Genomic DNA, 18910 nt, shown 5'->3' on the forward strand with positions numbered 1-18910 from the left:
ATGCCACCGACGGACATGGGGAGCTTGGGGACAGAAGCACTTTGAGAGAAGAATATACTTCAGTTCAGGCAGGTTGGGGAGGCGGCGGCACAGACCATGGGCAGGTGCAGGAAGAACTCCATGGGGAAGGAGGACCCCCCAGGTCTGGGTGGAAGCTGACACCTGGCTGCATTGGCTAGTGCCGGCAGACAGACGGACCAGAAGGAGGAGCAACTGGTGAGTGATGCCTGGTGCCCACAGGAGGGGAGTCTCTAGAAAGAGCCATCAAGGGCCACAAAGAGCTCAAGGGCACTGAGAACAGATGACTCCACAGTGTCCGTGGGTTGGCACTCCCACATCCTCCCACGGCAACACCTCCCAGGAGAATTTCGGAGCCGTGGGGGCTGGAAGCACACTGCGGCGGGTCAAAGAGGGAGCTGGAAGTGAGGAAAGAGACTCGGTTCTGTCCCGGGCTGGCCGAGGAGGACCGCTGTGGAGGAACCTGTACTCACACCCCGTGACTCTTGCCATTCTGGGACGCCAGGAGCTTCATAAGCCTGAGAGCGGCACATCCGTGGGCCAAGAAATGTGTGGGCCAAACCTCACAGCCCCTAAGGCCCGCCGCCATGACCCTCGCCCAGGGCACACCTGTCCCAGGCGATGGACCACAAGCCTCCTGCACTAACCATGCTCCCTAAGGAGGACTCCATGGTCTCAACCGGGGCTGTGACATGCTTATCTGCACCACAATATCATGCATCCCACAAGGAAGAAGGTACAAGAAGCCAGGCAGCCTATGCTGTCCATCACTCCCCTTCCCGTGACAGCCCAGCTCTAGAAACTCCATCTGCCTCTGCAATGGACAGCTCAGGATCTAGAAACTTCTGGGAGCCTCAAGGGGCCACTTCAGCTGACGGAGGAAAGCCACCCCTCATGGTGTGGAGCCAGCCAGGGTGCTGGCTGGCTCCATGATCTGCATCAACCTTGCATTGGGGAAGAGGCAGGAGGCACACGGGCGCAGAGAAGGCCTTCTGGAGGTGAGCAAGGGACTGGGAAGCTTACTCCTTCAAACCCTCACTCACGTGCAGGCCTAACGATGGCCCTGCTCTCCCAGGAGGTGAGCCCTCCAGGGGCTCTAGCAGGAAGACCTCCCCACAGGAGGTACACAAGGCCGGCTGTGACCTACAGGTGCTCGGGGAGGGAGAGCACAAGTGAGGCAGGCCTACCTTGGGAGAGACTCCCCTGCAGGAGACTTGCTTAAATTTCCTCTCTCAGAAATGTGGAAGGACCCCAGACAAAGACGCGCAACCTCCTCCATCTGACTCCCGTGCGCAAGGCAGCCTTCTGATGGCTGCGCGTCGGTGTCTTCTGCTCTAGGAGAAGGAATGAAAGCAGCACTGATGGCAAAGATACCCGGGTTTGATGCACGCAGTCCTCATCTCACAGCCAGCCACAATCCGGTAACTCGCAGAGATGCTGCTGTCAGTCTATACACCCAGGGGTACCTACAAGAGCCACAGCCGCACTGGGCCTGCCTGGCCCCCGTCACAGGGTCCTGTCGCCCTCCCCATCCCCGGGTACCTCGGGAACCTGCCACGCAGAGCCAGATGCCTGTCGGGTACTTGACAGGCCATGGGCTCCGCCGCAATTAGCAAGCTGGATCGTGATTCAGCATCAGGTGCCGACAGCCTCCACCGGAGTGGAGCAGACGCTTAAAAATAGCAGAGCTGTGGCTGCATCCACCAGCGGGGGGCTGCCAGCCCCCAGCCAAGCCCACCCTCCCCAGCCCCAAGAGCAGTAGCGGGTTTCCATCAATCCCCCCAAAAATCCAGGGAACCCTGGGCAGAGAGCGGGGTACCCGTCAAGCCCCCCAAGTATGCCAGGGTCCCCTGAGCAATGAGTTCACAGGTCATGAGCTGTGCAGCTGGGATTCGGAGATGGGCTCCAGGCTCTCCCTGAGTCCCACCTCGGCCCAGGGAGCCATTGGTGAATTCCCGGTCTTTAGTCTTCTCTCTGGGCCACAAACACTGGTCACAATTACTGCTTCCCAGAAGAGGACTAGAAATCTGCCTTCATAGCGCCAACGGTCCCCCGACCTGTCCCTCCGTCCTCATTCTCATACACCTGCTGGGCTGTTCTACCTGTCAGAACCCAGATGTCTTGGGACCAAATTCAACATCTTCCTAAAACGACTCTCCTCCCCGACTTTCCATTCCACATATGGACGCTCGTCACGAGAACTCCGACTGCCGCTCCTCCCTTGCTTCATGGCATCTTTTTGGCTTCCTGTCCCCTCCGCCCAAGCCACCGGTGTCCAACACAGCCAGACCATTTTCCAGAGCAGCTCTTCCCAGCCTCGGGCCCAGTGCTGAGCTGGGCTGCGCGCCTCCGAGTGGTTCCGCCCGGTGCATGGGCCGGGGTCAGCGGCACCCCTAGTGTCTGCCCTCTGGACGCCAATCCCAGTCACGGCAACCGCTGTGTCTCAGACAGCGTCCAACACCTGAGGACAGATATGCTGTAAAGCATGGCTCAAACATGCTGCTCCTTCCAGGGCCCCGCAAGGGCTCGCTGAGGGCTTCCCGAGGAGTTCTTGGGAAGGAAACAGTGTTCAGGGTATTATGCTTCTGGTTCGTCATTTCCTTCCTCTGGGGTTTTGGGCTTAACCGCCCTCAGGCTGGCAAGTCCCTCAAAGGCTCTGGGGCTGAGTGCCCCAGCAGGGAGGCCGTGGGGCCACGGGCCAGGATGGGACCCCAGCCCCACCATCCTAGCCCGCCCGTATCCCAGTACTGCAGTTTGAGGGTTTGAAAATGGAGATGAACACAGTACCTGAGTCACAGGGTTAAACGAATTAATATGTGGAAAGCACGTAAACCATGCATAAAGCAGCCAACCACTACACGCTAGCCTATGGCCACCATGTCACCATCGTCATGCTCACCATCCTGGCAATGCTTCGTGTCTCTTACCTACATGTCTGCAAAACACACTCGCAGTTCATGCCAGAGTGAGGACCCCCAAGCAGCACCAAGCCTCACACTTTGTTCAGGGACAGCGCTGCCTTTGTCCCCTGCCCTCCACCTGTGTTTCTACTCCTGGACCCCACGGTGCTGCCTGCACTCAACACAGACATTCCCCACACCCTCAGAAAGGGACCTGCCACGCCAGCTGTGGGCAGCTGACTGCCAGTGCCCCATAACCCAGCCTCCGGGGGCTGGACACTCAGGCCCCAGGGGACAGACCTGGCACAGGGACAGATGAGGTCACATGGGGCAGATGGATCCTCCACTGGGTCAAGAACAGCTGCATAGTAAAGTCTGCAAGAAAGTACCAGCTTATCCGAGTACCCCCCAACCATGAATGTGTCCAAGGGAAATTTAAGGGAGGGCAGAGTTGCTCGTGAATGCACAACGTCTAAAACCCAAGATGTGAGGGAAAGGCGGGCTGCCCAAGGCGGGCTGAAGAGGATTTGTGGAGAATGAGATGCACAGGAGGTACAGATGGGTCGCAGCCGCAGAGCTCGCATGCTGGCCCAGACAACGCTGTAAGTGCTTTTCCACATGTGACCTCGTCTAAGCCAGAGAACCCCTGGGAGGTGGCCACCGTTACAGCCCCCACCTATCTGCAGGAAGGCAAGTGACATCACAGGGAAGCCCTCAGGGAGAGGAAATCAGGGTCCCCATCCTGGCTCCACTGCCAACCTGTTGGGAGACCCCCAGTCCACCAGCTCAGCGGTGATTAATCCCCCCTCCGAGGTCCCTGCAGCATGGGTGCGTGTCCAAGGCCCACGCTGGGTAGGCCACGGGTCTGAACGACCAAGACATTTACTGTGTTTCTAATAGCCATCATGGGAAACAAAAACAATAACACGGTTTCTCCTATGCCACGAAGCTATCCGTTTATAACAATAGCAGATAATCACACTTAGAAAGCCCATAATACTTCAATGTGTCGTAACGACGTGCTGAATTACAGAGATAACTAAAACAGAAGCATCATTTTTGCCATTTATTGGAGTATTTCTCACTCTACGCCCATTTTCACGGGGGGAGAAATAAAGATGACTATTTCCCACATGTGACTTTTCAGACAACGCAGGCCTTGGGTCCTGCCTATTGTACATCTCTGATTCACACCCTGGCTGGCCCAGAGCCTCGCACATCAGAACGACTCAGAATATTCTTGCTCAGCAAATGATCTCTGCTTCTTCGAGGCTTACTTATTGTTTTACTATTTAGAGTGAAACGGCTGGACAGCAGTCTTTCTAAATTGTGGCGCGTGCCACAGCCAGGGGAGCGAGGGGTTTAACCGCGGGGCGACTCCAAAGGCACCTGCCCATCCCGGTGAGCCCGGCCTCTCCACCCAAAGGTCCCCAGCACATTCTGGTCCCCAGCCCAGGCGTTTAAGTCCAAAACTTCAAAAACAAGGAAAGCCTAAGTATGAGAAACAATTTCCCAAGCCCCTGGCCACCTTGTCCTCCCTTGCCTGAGCAAGGGCCCTGAGCAGTTGGCCCTGAGCCTGGGATGTTCTGGACTCTTTTCGGGTAACGAATGCATGTGAGGCTCCTCACACCAGTCTGCACACACCCGTGCGCCGGAGTGGGGTCACCGACGTCTGGAAGCTAGAATGCGGGTGGAGACAGAGGGCTCCCAGGAGGCAGTGAGTAGACGGAGTGACTGTGGGGAGCCTGACCTCAGCTGGCCTGGCCACCGCCCACCCCATCAGCCTGGAGGAGGCCCCTGAAGAGCTCAGGCACCACCACCACACCCGGACCCACAGGTCGGTCAGAAGCCCTGTGCGCTTCAACTGGGAATGTTGGAAGGAGGAGGGGGAGGGACAAAGGAAAGGTCCGACTGGGAGAGGAGAAACCGCCCCGGGAGAGATAGATGCAAAGCGACTGATAATGCAATCCGAGCCAACCTCCTACTACTGTAGGTATTAACCCATCACTACTCCGCAGGCCCACTCCAGCAGTAATTCAATGTTTACCTGACCTAAGCCAGACGTGGCCCACTTGGTGGCCTGGGGACCCACTTGCAATTGATTGTTTTAGGGGCCAGCAGCTGTAATCAAATACTGGGAGTGTCTAGCAGTTGGCTGATGAGGTTAGAGCAAACATTACGGCCTGTAATTTGGGAAACTGCACATGTGAGCTTCCGGATCATCCCCGGGCCCCACATCAGTGTCTCCAAGTTCTGTGTAGAGCTATCCGCGGGGAACGTTCAGGGAATGACTTAAGAAAACACACGAATTGGAAAACAGCAGATTGTTAACACCCCCCTTCTCTCTCTCGCTCTCTCTGTCTCTCTCTCTCACACACACACACACACACACACACATGCACATTTGCCCACATGCCACTCTTCCTTCAGAGCTCAGCTCTGGATCACCTCCTCCTGGAAGCCTTCTCTGCTCTCCCCTGAGCTCTGAGGCCTCACAGTACCCCTTCATCAAAATTCACACTGGTCTGCCTCAGGTACCTGCCAAGGGCTGACTTCTGTCCCCCCTTACCCCCAGACTCATATGTTGAAGCCCAAATCCCCCTGAGCGACTGGAGGAGGTGACTGAGCTTAACAGAGGTCATGAGGGAGGAGCCCTGAGCCACTATGGCTGGTGTCCTCGTGAGAAGGGACTCCGGGGAGCTCCCTCTCCCCACTCCCTCTACCCACCACACACGGCAGGAATGGCCACTTGGGGCCCCAGCAAGAAGGCAGCCATCTGCATGGACCTCGCTGGCCCCTGACCTCTGATGTCCAGCCTCCAGAACTGCAACAACATGAAGTGCTGTCGTTTAAGCCACAGGTCTGTGGACTGCCCACACCTGACGCCAGGTCCTCTCCCCCATGTCTCGGCTCAGCTCCTAAAGCAGGACTTACACACAGTAAGCACTTACTAAGTTCCTTTGGTTAGGAGTAACCATGCAACGGGAGGCAGGCAGAGGCTGGCAAGACCACCTCAGTTCCTCGCCCACAGCAGCTCAAAGCCCTGCTTGAATCCGGCGGGCTACAGTGAGGAAAATCTCGGGCCCTTCAGGGCTGCATTGGCCAAGGGCAGGACAGGGTTGAAGACCAAACCAGTGTCCTTCTTGCCAGTGACACAGGCATCCAAAGCCAAAGGGAAGGAAGAGTCAGAAATAAAAAATTCTCGATTCAGCAGTATCTCTTAATCCCATGGTCTCAGATCTTGCCTGCCAAACCACTAAGGAGCCTATTGACCCGCCGACCAGACACGAGGCCAGAACAGACTCCGTCCCTCTTGCTTCCAGAGCTCGAGAGAGCCAGCCCGGAGCCCACCCTGGAAAAGGAACCTAACATTCCCTGCAGAGGCCCGATGCCAGGGCTGTTCTTGGTCCCAGTGCACAACACTGCTCAGGAGAAACCGTGTGCACAACCGTGCTCAGGAGAAACCGTTACAAAGTTTCTAGATCACACAGAGTACAGTCAGGTAAAGAGTCAGTGGGATCCCCGCGCTGTAAGTGAAGACTCGAAGGCAGCAACCACAGACTGGCACTGGACATGGACAAAGCCCTTGGTGACTCCTGGATCCAAACACAACCCCCTGCCCCCTCTGTCTCACTGGCCCAGTGCCTCCAGCTGAGGTGGTGCCTGGGATAAAGGGAGACAGAGGGGGCATGTGGAGGAAACCTTCCCCTGCTGCAGACTCTGAGCACTATGGTAAATCACTGCCCCCACATGTGTGCAAATTCCCCTCCCCGAGGCTTGTGCGAGCATGAAAATGGCCCTGAGCCCAGGGACGACTGCAGGTGCATCCCTCCTGCGGGCTCGAGGACCTTCTCCATCCGCAGACAGGACTCCTCCCCCGGTCCACCCATGGCAGGGCCCAAGCAGGAGCTCCCCCCACCCCGCCTGAGCTCTCCCAGGGTCAGGCCCCACACTCGGAGGGCGCTTCCATGCCGTGCCCTGACACACCCCAGGCCCCAAGGAGAGAGCTCAGCTTCTGGGCCGACAGTCATCCTGCTGTGTCTTGTGTTTATAAAGCTTCTGTCCCCTGACCTGCCTCCTCCATGTGCCCCCTCTGCCCCCAGGAAGTGCAGAGGAACAGCCCACCACCCCAATTGCCCATGAGGAAACCAAAGCCTGGAGAGGTTCATGTGACTTGCTGATTCAGAAGTGACAGCACTGGTCACGGGGTGTGGGTGACAGAGGGGTCGCTCCTTTGAAGACTTACTGAAGCCCATGAGGACTGAGTCTTTGAAGGACTGAAAGCCGGGCTGCCAAAGGGTGGAGCGCACAGCACCCAGCACCTGGGTGGAGGAGGCCCCGCCCCCGCCACTGCACTCACACATATGCACCCCTGCACCCAGCACCCAGCGCCCCCGCCACCACGCTGACGCACACACACATGCCTGTACGGAGCACACAGCGCCCACCCCCGGCCCCACCACCACACTCATGCACATGCCCCCTTGCACTGAGCACATAGGGCCCCCGCCCTGACCACCATGCTCACGCACCCCTACACTGAGCAAACAGCACCACCGACCCCACCACCGCACTCCCGTACACACACACCCCCGCCCCGACCACCACACTCATGTGCATCCCTGCACCATGTCCCCAGGAGGGAGGGCCTGCCGACCTCCAGCTCTGCACTCCCCACCAAGGCTCTGCTGCAGTGGAGACCCCATACCTGTGCACAGGTGGGCTGCCTGCCCTGCGCATCCTGCCCTCCCTTCCGGCCCATTGGCACACATACCCAGAATCCAAGGTGCTCAAACATCACCCAGAAAATGACAGAAGAATCCATCTCCGGGCCCCAAGACGTTAGGAGCCACCAATAGCCGGGATGAGCTCCGTGGTGGTGGTTGTACCCTTACTGCCTCCACAGGCTATGAGCAAATGCCACTGCTTCTTCCTCTTCCCTCCTCCCCCTCTCCTCCTCCTCCCTGCTCCTCCCCCTCCTCCCAGCTCCACCTCTTCCCCAATCTCCTCCTCCTCCTTCCTCACCTCCTGCCACACTCCTCCTCCACCTCTTCCTCCTCCTCTGGCTGGAGAGTGTGAGAGCTGTCCTTTCCCCACTGTGTCTTCCCCCGAGTCACCCCTATCCCGGAACACAATAAAGACAATGAGTGGAGATCTCTCCACCTCCCCTCCATCCCTCACCTCGATAAAAAAATTACTTCCTAAAGCAAAGATCCAATCACATCCCACCCCAAACACAGGCATTGTGGGCTCAAAGTGCCTCTGCAGGAGTGCCGCCTGCAGGTCCCACCTGTCTGTCCCGCTTCCTTCCCGTGTCTCTTCCCCATCTACCTGCCCTAGGCAGGTTTCATTGCAGTACATTTTCAGCACAGACGACTCCTCTTCCAGGGCTCAGGGCTCAACACCTTCCCTCCCTGGAAAACATACTTACTGCTCAACACTCAGCTGGACGGTTGTCTGTGGGAACCTTCTCCGCTCCTCCCCCCGCCCCCAGGGTCTCTGCCATGAAGCTTCACCGAGGACCCACCCTCCACGGTGTCTGTGTCCCTGAACTGGCCACCTGGGGCCTCAGGCCAGCACCACTGTTTTCTGTATCTGTTGGGACGCAGGAGGCTCTGTAAGCCCGCGCAGCCAGCAGAGCAAGCTTCTGTGACCGTCTGTGGGCCATGGCTTGGATCCCGCCAACACTGACACTTCTAACACAGTGGATCCCCACAGCATCCCTGGAGGCAGAAGCACCACTGTTCCTGTTTCACAGGTCGTAATAGGGGGCCCTCCCCTAGCCAGCTGGTGGCCATGACAGGAACACGGGCTTCCTGCGCTTTCTCCAGCTCTCAGCCTCAAGACATTAACACGTACCCGCGTGACAAGCAAATGAGCCCCTCTCATCCACAGAGCAGTGGTGTCAATGCAAGGGCGACAGGAACAATACAAGTCCCCCATCACCATACAAAGGGGAAAGCCTGGGCAAGGCTTTGATATCCACACAGCAATTCAGAAGCTCCACAGCAAACCACAAACATGACCTAAACACAGAGCCATCGCGCACGTGCTATCATAGCAGCACTGAATGTACACATGCGTCTCCTGAACGAAAATGCTAAAATGCATCGTGACCTCAGATTTGACAGCTGGGGGCTCATCGAAGGACTGGGAGCCCCTCTCGGGGTTAGCCCCCTGTCGATCACATTCCTGCAAGACAAGTTTGTTTCTCACCCGGACAGAATCAGCGTCTTCTAAGTTGGAGGGATCAGGGAAGTCCGCGGGATACTCCACACATGAGGCTCTAAATTGGGAAACCAGCCAGATCTGTCCCAATGTCGGACATGCACAGATGTGAAAGGACCCACCGCTAGAATGGATTTTCTTTCTGAAGAGAACTTCCCCGTTCCTGACTCACTGGTGTCATCACACACATCTCTCATAAATGCAGGCAGACCAAAGAAAAGAAGATCTGTGTTTTGTTACTGTGAGGAAAAAGAATATGGTACCTGAGTGACCCTCCCCATTTAGCTCTGCTCCCACGCTGGTCATTCCAGGAGATAAAAGTCACCGATTTCAAACAGAAACATCAGACAACCACATCAAACCTTCAAACCTTCATTTCCAAAGATCTTACTCATCCTCCCTCTTGCGAAGCTCAATTTATTGGGATAATGATGAATGATCATTGATCAAGTTTACGGGCTCTGCAGCCTCCCTCCCTTCTGAGAACAAAAGTCCATTCCCAGAGCCCAGGACTGCGCGTGGCCGGTGCACACGTGGTCCGCCCGCAACCTGCCCGCAGCCCCCCTCCCTGGGGCCCGCGGGGCCCTCCCTCCAGAGTGCAGTCACAGAGGCTCCACAGCTAATGTGCTCCCAAGTGCGCTGTCATTTCCAAATAACGTCAGGAATTATTTTGTTTTATCTCTCTGATGTTCCCAGTTTACCTTGCTGCAGATTAATAAAGCAATTACAATACTCTCAATTAAGAAGCCATTTTAAAACACACTCTTAATTCCACTTTGTGAGCAACTTGATTATTTGTTTGTTTTCCTTCTTAAGTGGCTAATTCCTTCTGTCTTACAGAAGGAAGCAATCTTTTCCACAATGCAGAAGAAATGTTCGGACCAAATCCTTCCCTAAAACTGAGTGTCTTGGGCTCAGGCCATCAATTGAGTCTTCCTGCACAGCAAACAGCAGTCTCCATTTTCATCAGCTACCAAACCCTGTTGTCACCTCAGAGTTAACCCTCCGGCGGGGAGGTCTCCTCACTTATGTGACCCTAGGGCACAGTTACCCTTCTACGCTTCCATTTATACTAACTCCATTTTCATCTGCATCACACAATGGGGTACACAGGTGGCCCAGCTGGGCCCACACGACTCAGAGGAAAGTCTTGACCCACAGGCCTGGCTCCTAACCTGCATTGTCTATTCTGTACACCTTAGAAGATCCACATTGCTGAAGATGTTTCTTCAAATTGAAGAAAAAAAAAAAAAAAGAGGAGGGGGGAATCAAAATCTCATTTTAACCCGGTTGTCAAGAAAATCAGAGGCGGGGTAAGGTTCGTGTGAAAACACGCGCACACAACACAGTAATCACCCATTACCAGAAGCTTTTACTGGTGCTTGGCCTTGTCACAGGGAGAAGGGCCTCACCGAGGAGGACCAGGAGAGACAATAAGCAGAAGGTGGGATGAGGAACAGCCGCCTGCAGAGTCCCAGACTCCCTGGGCCCACCCTGTGCCCCTCGGCAAGGCTGAGCCAGACCAGTGCTGTGCCCCTTGCCCGCCTCCTCGCTCTTTGGCTGCAGAGCTGCCCGGGGCGGGGGTTGCGTGTTCATGGCTTCTGGCTGCTTCCCTTCCTCCCTTCAGAGCTCCAGGCTCAGGCACTCCAGCCTTCACTTTGTCTTGATTGTGGGGTCCCGTGTGGTAGATCTGCTTGGATGTTTTGCCCTCTCCAGTTACAAGAACTCCTTTAATATCAGGGCGGGAAGGACCAAAGTCCCGAAATGTTCGGTAACTCTGGCTTACAAAGGGATGCTCACCTTGAAATACAATTTTTTTGAAAAAATGCGTCTATCGATAGGGATTTCCACGCCTACAGGAAAAGCTTGCAGTAAAACCAATAATTTGGGTCGCTGTGCCTCACTCACCAGCTGGGCAACACCGAGTGATTGTTGATCTTCCGTGCCTCAGTTTCCTTGTCTGTAAAATAAAGGTCAGCGGCTGCCAGCCTCCGTCAGGGGCCACGGGGATCCAGTAGGCTATGACACGCGATCACTGAACACAGCCCGTGTTCAGGAGGTCCAAGGAGGAGTCTGAGGACGAAACGACCCTCAGGGTCCCAGTGTGTCGCACACTGACTGATGATTCACTCACCTACGCAACCCTCAGGTAGTGGCCAGCCCCAAACTCTGCCCCGTCTGTTTCCAGTCGTCCCTGCGTGGCAACAGGTGAATAGCTCATCCTTGTGAGAATGCAACAGGAAATTGATGAAACGGCATATCTGAGACAGGAGTTTATGTATTTGGTGTATCTGCCCTAAATGCCGTGGTCGGTTTTGGTGAAATGCGAATGGAAACAAATTAGAAAGGCGCTTTTTCTTCCTCTTCTTTCCCTGAAGGCAGAGACAAGGATCCCAATGGTCCATTTAGATGTACCGTTGCTACGTATAGTTATTCCACTTGTCAAACACCAAATGGACTTGCAAGATAAGACAAGGACAGAGAAAAGTAGCCTGAGAAAAATCACCTTTCTCTTCACTAACAATAAATAAAACTAAGTTTTATAGTGAAATTAAGATATATGTGGGGAAAAAATCATTTGACACAAGCATTTTGCATCTGAGCTTCTGAGAAGAAACCAGTCCTCACTTGCCAGGTTCCCCGGGGAGCAGGACTGCGGCCCCTCGCTGTGCATCCCCAGGGCATACAGCAGGCACCCACGAAAGACCAGGGCACAGAGGTGAGACAGAGAACCAGCTTTACGGCAAGGTCAAAACCCATCACATTCCTGCAATCACAGACTCAAACAGAGTCAGCAACGTGGCAAGGACTGAGCCAGGGAGAAGGTGCGCACCTGCCCGAAGCCACGTGGCTATAGCGGCAGAGGCTGGACTTGACGGCGACTCTGTGAAGACCACGGCCCCTTGTGCCGCAGCAGATCTTCACGGCCAAAGGGCAAGTCTCCCGGCCTTTTGGAAGCTTTTGAAACTTGCCTCCAACGCCAGGGGCAGAGACCGTGGGTGCTTTTCTTTGCATATCCAATCAATAATTACAGGAGAGAGATCTTCACCTGTGTTCTTCACTACCCCACAGGAATTAGAGAATCGCGGACTCCCTCTCCACCTCACCACTCAGGCCTCTGAGCGGAGAGATTTGCCGCCTGGTGCAGGAAATCCTTCTCATGTCTCCAAAAGCTCTCAGATTCCACCTTGTGGATAAATCGAAAGAGTTTCCATGCTGTTCCCATGTATTAAGGTGGCCTTTGGCTGAAGACACATACTTTGTAGCTTGAGAAGTTGGGACTCAGGCTTACAGATCCAGCACACTTTGAAACCATGACTTTTAGACACCACGTTGCATGAAAAGCTCCCACTCTGCCAGGTGAGAAAACCTTCTCAATGAGACTCCAAGGAGAGAGTGGCATCTCGGAATCAGTAGCCGAGAAAACGTGCGTCCCCCACTGCAAGCACGCAGCCCAATGCCACAGCCACAGCAAGAACTCAAGAAGCCCCATTCCCCGCACTGGGGCCATAACTCTGACACATGGAGAGGGCAGCTGGGGGTGGGGGGAGAGCCCCAGGTCAGGGATTTGCAAGCAGAAACAGGAAACTAAGCACAGCTCAACAGTACCACACACCTGCCCTAAACCCCTCAGCAAGTGCTCACAGCCTGCAGCGAGACGTTCAGAATCCTCACCGGTCTCCGAAGATCCTTACAACAGGGTTCCAACCCACTTGCCCTCCTTACCATCCTGGCTTCCCACAGGTGTGCTATTCTCGATCAGTCCTGCTCTCCTGGCTCCCCACAGGTGTGCCTTTCTAGATCACCCCTGTTCTCCTGGCTCCCCACAGATCTGCTGTTCTGGGTCAGCCCAAACTTCCTGACTCCCCGCAGGTCTGCTGTTCTAGATCAACCTGACCCTCCTGGCTCCCCACAGGTATACTGTTCTAGATCAGCCCTGCTCTCCTGGCTCCCTGCAGGTCCGCCATTCTAAATCAGCCTCACCCTCCTGAATCCCCATGGGTGTCTTGTTCTAGATCAGCCCTGGTCTCCTGGCTCCCTGCAGGTCTGCTGTTCTAGCTTCCCGTGGATCTGCTGTTCTAGGTCAACCTTACTCTCCCTGAACAGGCAAGCAAGTGACTGCCCCCCACACTTTTGCACAAGGTGTCTCTCCCTTTGCAGCACTCCAACCATCTCTCCCTCAGACCTCAGCCCAAGGCCCACCTCTGCTCTAGAACCTTTCTTGATTTCACCTCCAACCTTTTAGGCCACCTCCAAGTAGAAGTGGCCTTGATAGTCATAAATCTGGCACTTTAGTGATCACCGGGAGTCATTATTTTCTAAACAATGTGGCAAGAATGTGGGGCTCCTTTCTGCTGTCAGCCAGCATCAGCTGAGCCTGTCCTGGGTGTCATGTGCTGTGCTGAGCGCCTGAGATACAGACATGACTAAAGTCCGGGTTCCTGCCTTCAGTGGGCGTCCGGTTCAGCGGATGAGACTGCTTGATGAGAGAGGGTTACACTTGGCACAGTGAGAGCCCAGGTGAGGGGCAGCCCAGTGACCACGGAAATATGAACAAGACAATGGCACTTAAAGTTGTTTTGAACAAGTGAAACTTGTTCATTGGACAAAAGAATATAGAGTAGGAGATGGTTGCTCTAGGTAAAAGAACATTGTACACATCTGTGCTTGGCACAGGGTATGGATAGGAACTTGGGATTTTTTGAATGAATAAAACAAGGGCCTGGAAGATTCTGGCATATCCACTTTCACTTACTACGTGCTACATGGTTTCCAGCCACACACCAAACCCAGAAGCAAGGCAGCACCATGCCTGGTTTACAGATGAGGATGCTGGGCTTCCAAGGTCTAGGCCCCAAAGCTATGGAGTCGCAGGGCTCTGCCTGCATTCCTGACAGCACAGGGACGGACTAATGGATCTGCCTTCAGGAATGGACGTACAGAGCAAACTCTGAGCCCTCTTCCCTGCAGGTCAACACCCAGCAGGTCTCTGCAGGGACAGAAGCAGCTGAAACCACACTCCGCGCAGACTCTGGGGACAGCAGGTCCTGTGTCTCCCTGCAAACTAGCTGTTAGTCCCCTAAGCATATTTGGTCTTCGTGGCCCCAATTGCAGGTCCTTTTCCCTAACTTACAAAAGACAACCGGGAAAGAGCCACCCAAAAGTCACCTCTAGCCAACAGAGGCTCATGGATTCTCTCCTAGGACTCAGAGAACTGAAGTGAGTCTCCCTCTCCAGAACAAAGCGGCTTTCTTGTGACAGAGTTCTTTCCCCCCTTCCTCTGATTATCTCCTCAATTTCTCTCTATCTAGTTTGGGCTTTTTCTGTATTATGTGCACTGGACACATATTTCTTCCTCCCAGCTCAGACTATCATACCTTACTATTGTGCTGGTTTTTTTTTTTTTTTCCCAGTGAAAGTCATCAAAAATGAAAGTTCACATTTTAGAACACTATCTATTAAACATGCACCTTTTTGATTAACAAACAAACAAACAAACAAACAAAGGAAAGCACTCTGGGAGGGCTGGTTTCCTGCTCTGGACACCATGGGAAGATTAGGAGTTCTCTGCTCCCCGCTAGGCCCTTGCATTTGGTAACTGGGAGTGATTCCGGGGTAAGAAACAACACGTCCAAAGACGCCTCAGTCTAAAGCACCGCTCCTCAGCGGGATCTTTGAAGTATTAGCCAAGCATCACCTGAGAGCTTGCCGGAAATGTGGAATCTCCCCCACCCCAGAACAACTGAATGAGAGCCTGCCTTTCAGTAGGATTCCAGGTGAGGGAACACACATCAAAGCCTTGGAGGCACAGGTCTAGAATTAAGGGATTTGTTTTCATTACCATCCTGGAGCCTCCACCTGAGTTTCTGCCCTGGAAAAGAAGTCTCTGAGTGCTGTACTCCACAGAACACCCCCCACCCTCTCCACCTGAGCTGTTTATCCATAGAGGAATTGTGAAACGATAAATACTCCCCAGAAATCATTCTCGCAGCCTCAAGGAGTGCCACGTGGAACAGAGGTGGTGGCTATCCTTTCTGCAGCGTGTGAGTGCTGAGAAGGAACAGCTAACCCTTCCTCCCTGCTTCTCCTTCAAGGCCTGGAGGATGGTGCTTGAGGTCTTCTCCCTCCCAAGAGGGGATAAAGGACTGATGTGAGCCCAGGGGTCTGGGCCGTGCCCTGAGCTCTGAGATCCTTCAGGAGAATCTCTGCGGACACGAACAGCAGAACCAGGAGCACAGCCCAGTCTGAGAAGCTCACACATCCAGTAACAGTGGGCAAGAGAACCCCAACGATCCGTCACCTATGCGGAAGAAATGGATGGAGGAGATGGAAGGATGGCATGGACCTGGTTGGAGGGGTCGAAGCTAGAACCGGGAGGAAGCGATGAAGGAAGGAGGAGGCCCAGCCCCATTTGTGCCCTCCTGCCCATGCTCCCACACACCCCAGAAGCAGAGCTGACTCTGGAGCAGCACAGAGGGGCCAACCAGAGCCCCTCAGACGGCACAGTGGCTGGCCTGACCTCCCATTTGACCATGTCCTCTGTGAAAAGGACACCTACCTCAGACACATTTCTATAGAACTAAGAGCACCCAAAAGTCACCCCCTGTTAGAAAAGCAAAGAAAGCCAAAATGGGTCCCTAGGATGAAGCAAGGATCCGCTCACTAATCCTGAGACGTGCACGCCCCAAAAGCTCCCCCATGCTCCCGACGTCCAGATCTTTCCGCACAATGCCTGAGACCTGGATTCCTCTGCTGTCCCTCCCCACCCCCCTTTACTAGTTTTCCACTCATGTCTCTCCTTGTTCACCTTCACTCTCTGAAACAGCAATATTTTAAATGGGAAATGGTTTATCCATAGCAATCAATACTTGCTTTTCCACCAATTATCACTTATTTATACATGAACAGTAGTTCAGCTGGGAAACATAGGAGTCTGCCCTTTCACAGGGGCACATGAGCAAGCTCTCTCAGAAATCTGGAAGGGACAGCAATCAGCTCCCAAATGCATCCAGGACTCCCTCCCTCCCTCTCCTCCACCAAGGCAGACAGAGCTCCCTCCCCCAGATCCCAAAACACAGAGGGTCAGCCACGGATGGGGACCAAGGCTCTCCATTTTCTTTCAGCCAGCTCCCACTTCCCACGGATGCACTCGACTGCATTCCCCTGTAAATCAGACATGGAGATACAAAGCCATCCCCCAGAAGCACCCCTGACGGGACCCTCTGTGCCCCCCCCTCCCCGCCCCCATACACCCACACAGCAGTGCAGGAACTCAGCACCTCCAGAGGTAAGAGAAAGTGAACTTCCCGACAGACCCGTCCATCTGCCAGACTAGCCTGTTCCTCAGACCTTTCACATTCACAAGGAGGATGGATGGGTGTGTGTGTGTGGGAGGGGGGGTGGCAACTTGCCTAGGCTTCTATCTGACAGCTGACAACTGGTCTCTGTCCGCTGAGGGTTCCGACACCAGGCACAGGCCCACAAACACGCGCTCAGCACAGAAGTGCCCTCTCCCTCTCTCTGGCTCACCCACGGCCCAAGTGAGGGTAATGGGCCCGCTCATTTTGCCCCATTCCGAGGAGCCTGGCTGCGGGCCACTGGGTAGCTCCAGGCACCATGGGGCTGTGCATGCGCCCTGGGCGCGCCGCGTGCAGGCATCGGAGAAACTCCGGGGGTCCCGGCGGAGGGTGGTCTCCTGCTGGCGCCCACCCCTGCGCCGCGGACCCTGAGGTCACTCACCGCGCATAAGCTGTGCGGGGCCGAAGCACAGAGCCAGCTGGATCTACAGGACCGCGGCCAGCAGCCTGCAAGGGGGCTGCGGCTGCTGCTGCTGCTGCTTCTCCAGAAATCTGTCTCCCGGGCTCAGGTTCATTCCATGATGCATCTTTCGTCCAGGCACCACATCCGGCTCACAGGCGCCTGCAATCAGGAGTGGACGTGGCGGTGCCTGGGCCGCGGGGCCGCGGGGCCTCCCCTCCTCCGTCCCCCTCCCTGCGGGAACCCCCCTCCCGGCCCCCACTGGCATCACCTCCGACCCCCCTACCCGGCGCGCGCAACCCACGCAGCGCCGCCGGGCGCCGCGCGGGTGGACGGCGGGGGAGGGCCGGCCGGGCCGGGATTGCGCCGGAACCTTGGCCACTAAGTCCGCAGCATCCCCGCGTCTCCTGCTGGACCCGCACTTTTGCCCGGGCCTATGCGTTATCAATCTCGGGCACCTCGCGGCGCGGCAGTGGGTCAGCGCGCGACCTACTCCACCCCTGGCTCTTGGACTTGCCGCGAGGTCGCGGGGGGGTCCCGGCGGGGCCGCCCCTCCCTGGCCCGCGGGCTCCCGCGCTTACCTGGAGGGCTCCTCTGGCAGCTTCCTTCCCGTCTCTGCCGCCTCCCCGCGCCGCTCAGACCCGCATCTGTGGGAGACCTCTGCCGCCGCCGCCATGCAAGTCAGACTGAAGCCTCGCGGCGCCCGCCCCCCGCCCGCGCCGCCCCTCCGGCTCCCACGGCACCGCGACCAATCAGAATCCCGCGCGCCTGCACCTGCCTGCCCCGCGTCCAGGCGGCCTCCAACCCATGCAGCGGGCCCGGGACATATCAGCCCTCGGTCCCCGCGAAGGTTCCGCGCGTCCCTTTGGGGCCCGAGTGGCGACCGAAGCGGCTGAGACTCTCCCCATCCCAGGGCATCCCAGCGTTTGCCCTTCAGGATCCGCGGGTACTCCGATCTGAGGCCTGTGCCTTGGAACTGCCCTGGCCTCTCCCAGCGTCTGCACTGCTTGCGCGGGTGTCCCGCGGGGGGGCCTGTGCGGGGTGGGGGTGCGATCCTTGCAGCTGAAGAAGCCTGGGTACCCGGGAAAGGGAGGCCTCTGGAGGGGTGGGGCCTCAACCCGAGGGGTTCGGGTGTTGGCTCCCAGTCTTCAGGGGGTAGCCTGGGCCTCCACGTGGTTCTTGGAGCACAACCCGGCACCCGCATAGGGGTGGCCCACTCCCCCGACCCTTTTCTCCTCCGCCCACCGCCCCGCCCAAGGCTGGTCTCCCTCTAGTTGAAGGGTGAACTAAGGAGGTGGTGCAGGCAGGCGGCAATTCCCTTCCGCGGCTCCCCGTTTTGCCGCTGCAGTTTGCGCCCTGAAAACCATTTTCCTGATACCAACAGCAAATCATCCCGATTCAATCGGGTTTGTATTTATTTCTTTGTTTAGGCTTTATCAAATTGAGATGGCCGCTTTGCACACCGTAGGTTTGACACTTTGGCACAAGTTAATTCCTGCTAATACGGTCTCACTTTGGGGGTTCTGGAATCTGAGTTGGGCAACATTCCACATTTCGGAGGTCCTATAACTGACCTCTGCCGTTTGAATATTTACTCCACTTTTTTCCCCTCAGTAAGCCATCAAATCAGCAAAGCTGAGAAATATTTAACCATGCACGTTTTCACCGCAGTAAGAGGTCTACATGTATGTATATACTACTGAACTCTGTTCTTCAACCAATGCGCAACCCATTTGTACAGACACCATCAGGATCAAAAGGAACACACACGTTTTTCTGTCCAAACACGGGATCTATGCTGGAGTCCCCTGACATTTCTAATAAGCGGTCATTCCGCCTCATGGAATACTTCCTGAGGGAGCCTGGTACATTCGCCAACACCTCTCTTAGAAAAGCCTCTCCAGCAAATATAGTTTCTGACCCACACATGATGCAACTGAGAAGTTATTCTGAATAATTTGCTTCTGTTCATGCAACATAAGAAAAACAAACATTAGGGTGGCCAC

General features: G+C 55.6%; 1 protein-coding gene across 3 annotated transcripts in view; it reads right to left on the reverse strand.

The window, feature by feature from the left end:
- LOC123391115 (sushi domain-containing protein 4-like) overlaps positions 1-17593 on the reverse strand; it is a 77694-nt gene extending 60101 nt beyond the window's left edge. Inside the window, exons 1-2 of one of the 3 annotated variants that reach the window (XM_045076700.1) lie at positions 17486-17588; positions 16887-17066 (exon numbers count right to left, since the gene is read on the reverse strand). In XM_045076700.1, coding sequence (XP_044932635.1) covers positions 16887-16893 — 7 coding nt within the window. In that variant the 5' untranslated portion in view covers positions 16894-17066; positions 17486-17588. Of the gene's footprint in view, positions 1-16886; positions 17067-17485 lie in introns of all 3 variants that reach the window. The other 2 variants (XM_045076698.1, XM_045076699.1) reach the window with 2 other exon arrangements.
- Positions 17594-18910: the final 1317 nt, after the last annotated feature.

This window comes from Mustela putorius, unplaced genomic scaffold (assembly GCF_011764305.1).
Source record: "Mustela putorius furo isolate JIRA1106 unplaced genomic scaffold, ASM1176430v1.1 tig00000179_pilon_pilon_pilon, whole genome shotgun sequence".
NCBI classification, from domain to species: Eukaryota; Metazoa; Chordata; class Mammalia; order Carnivora; family Mustelidae; genus Mustela; species Mustela putorius.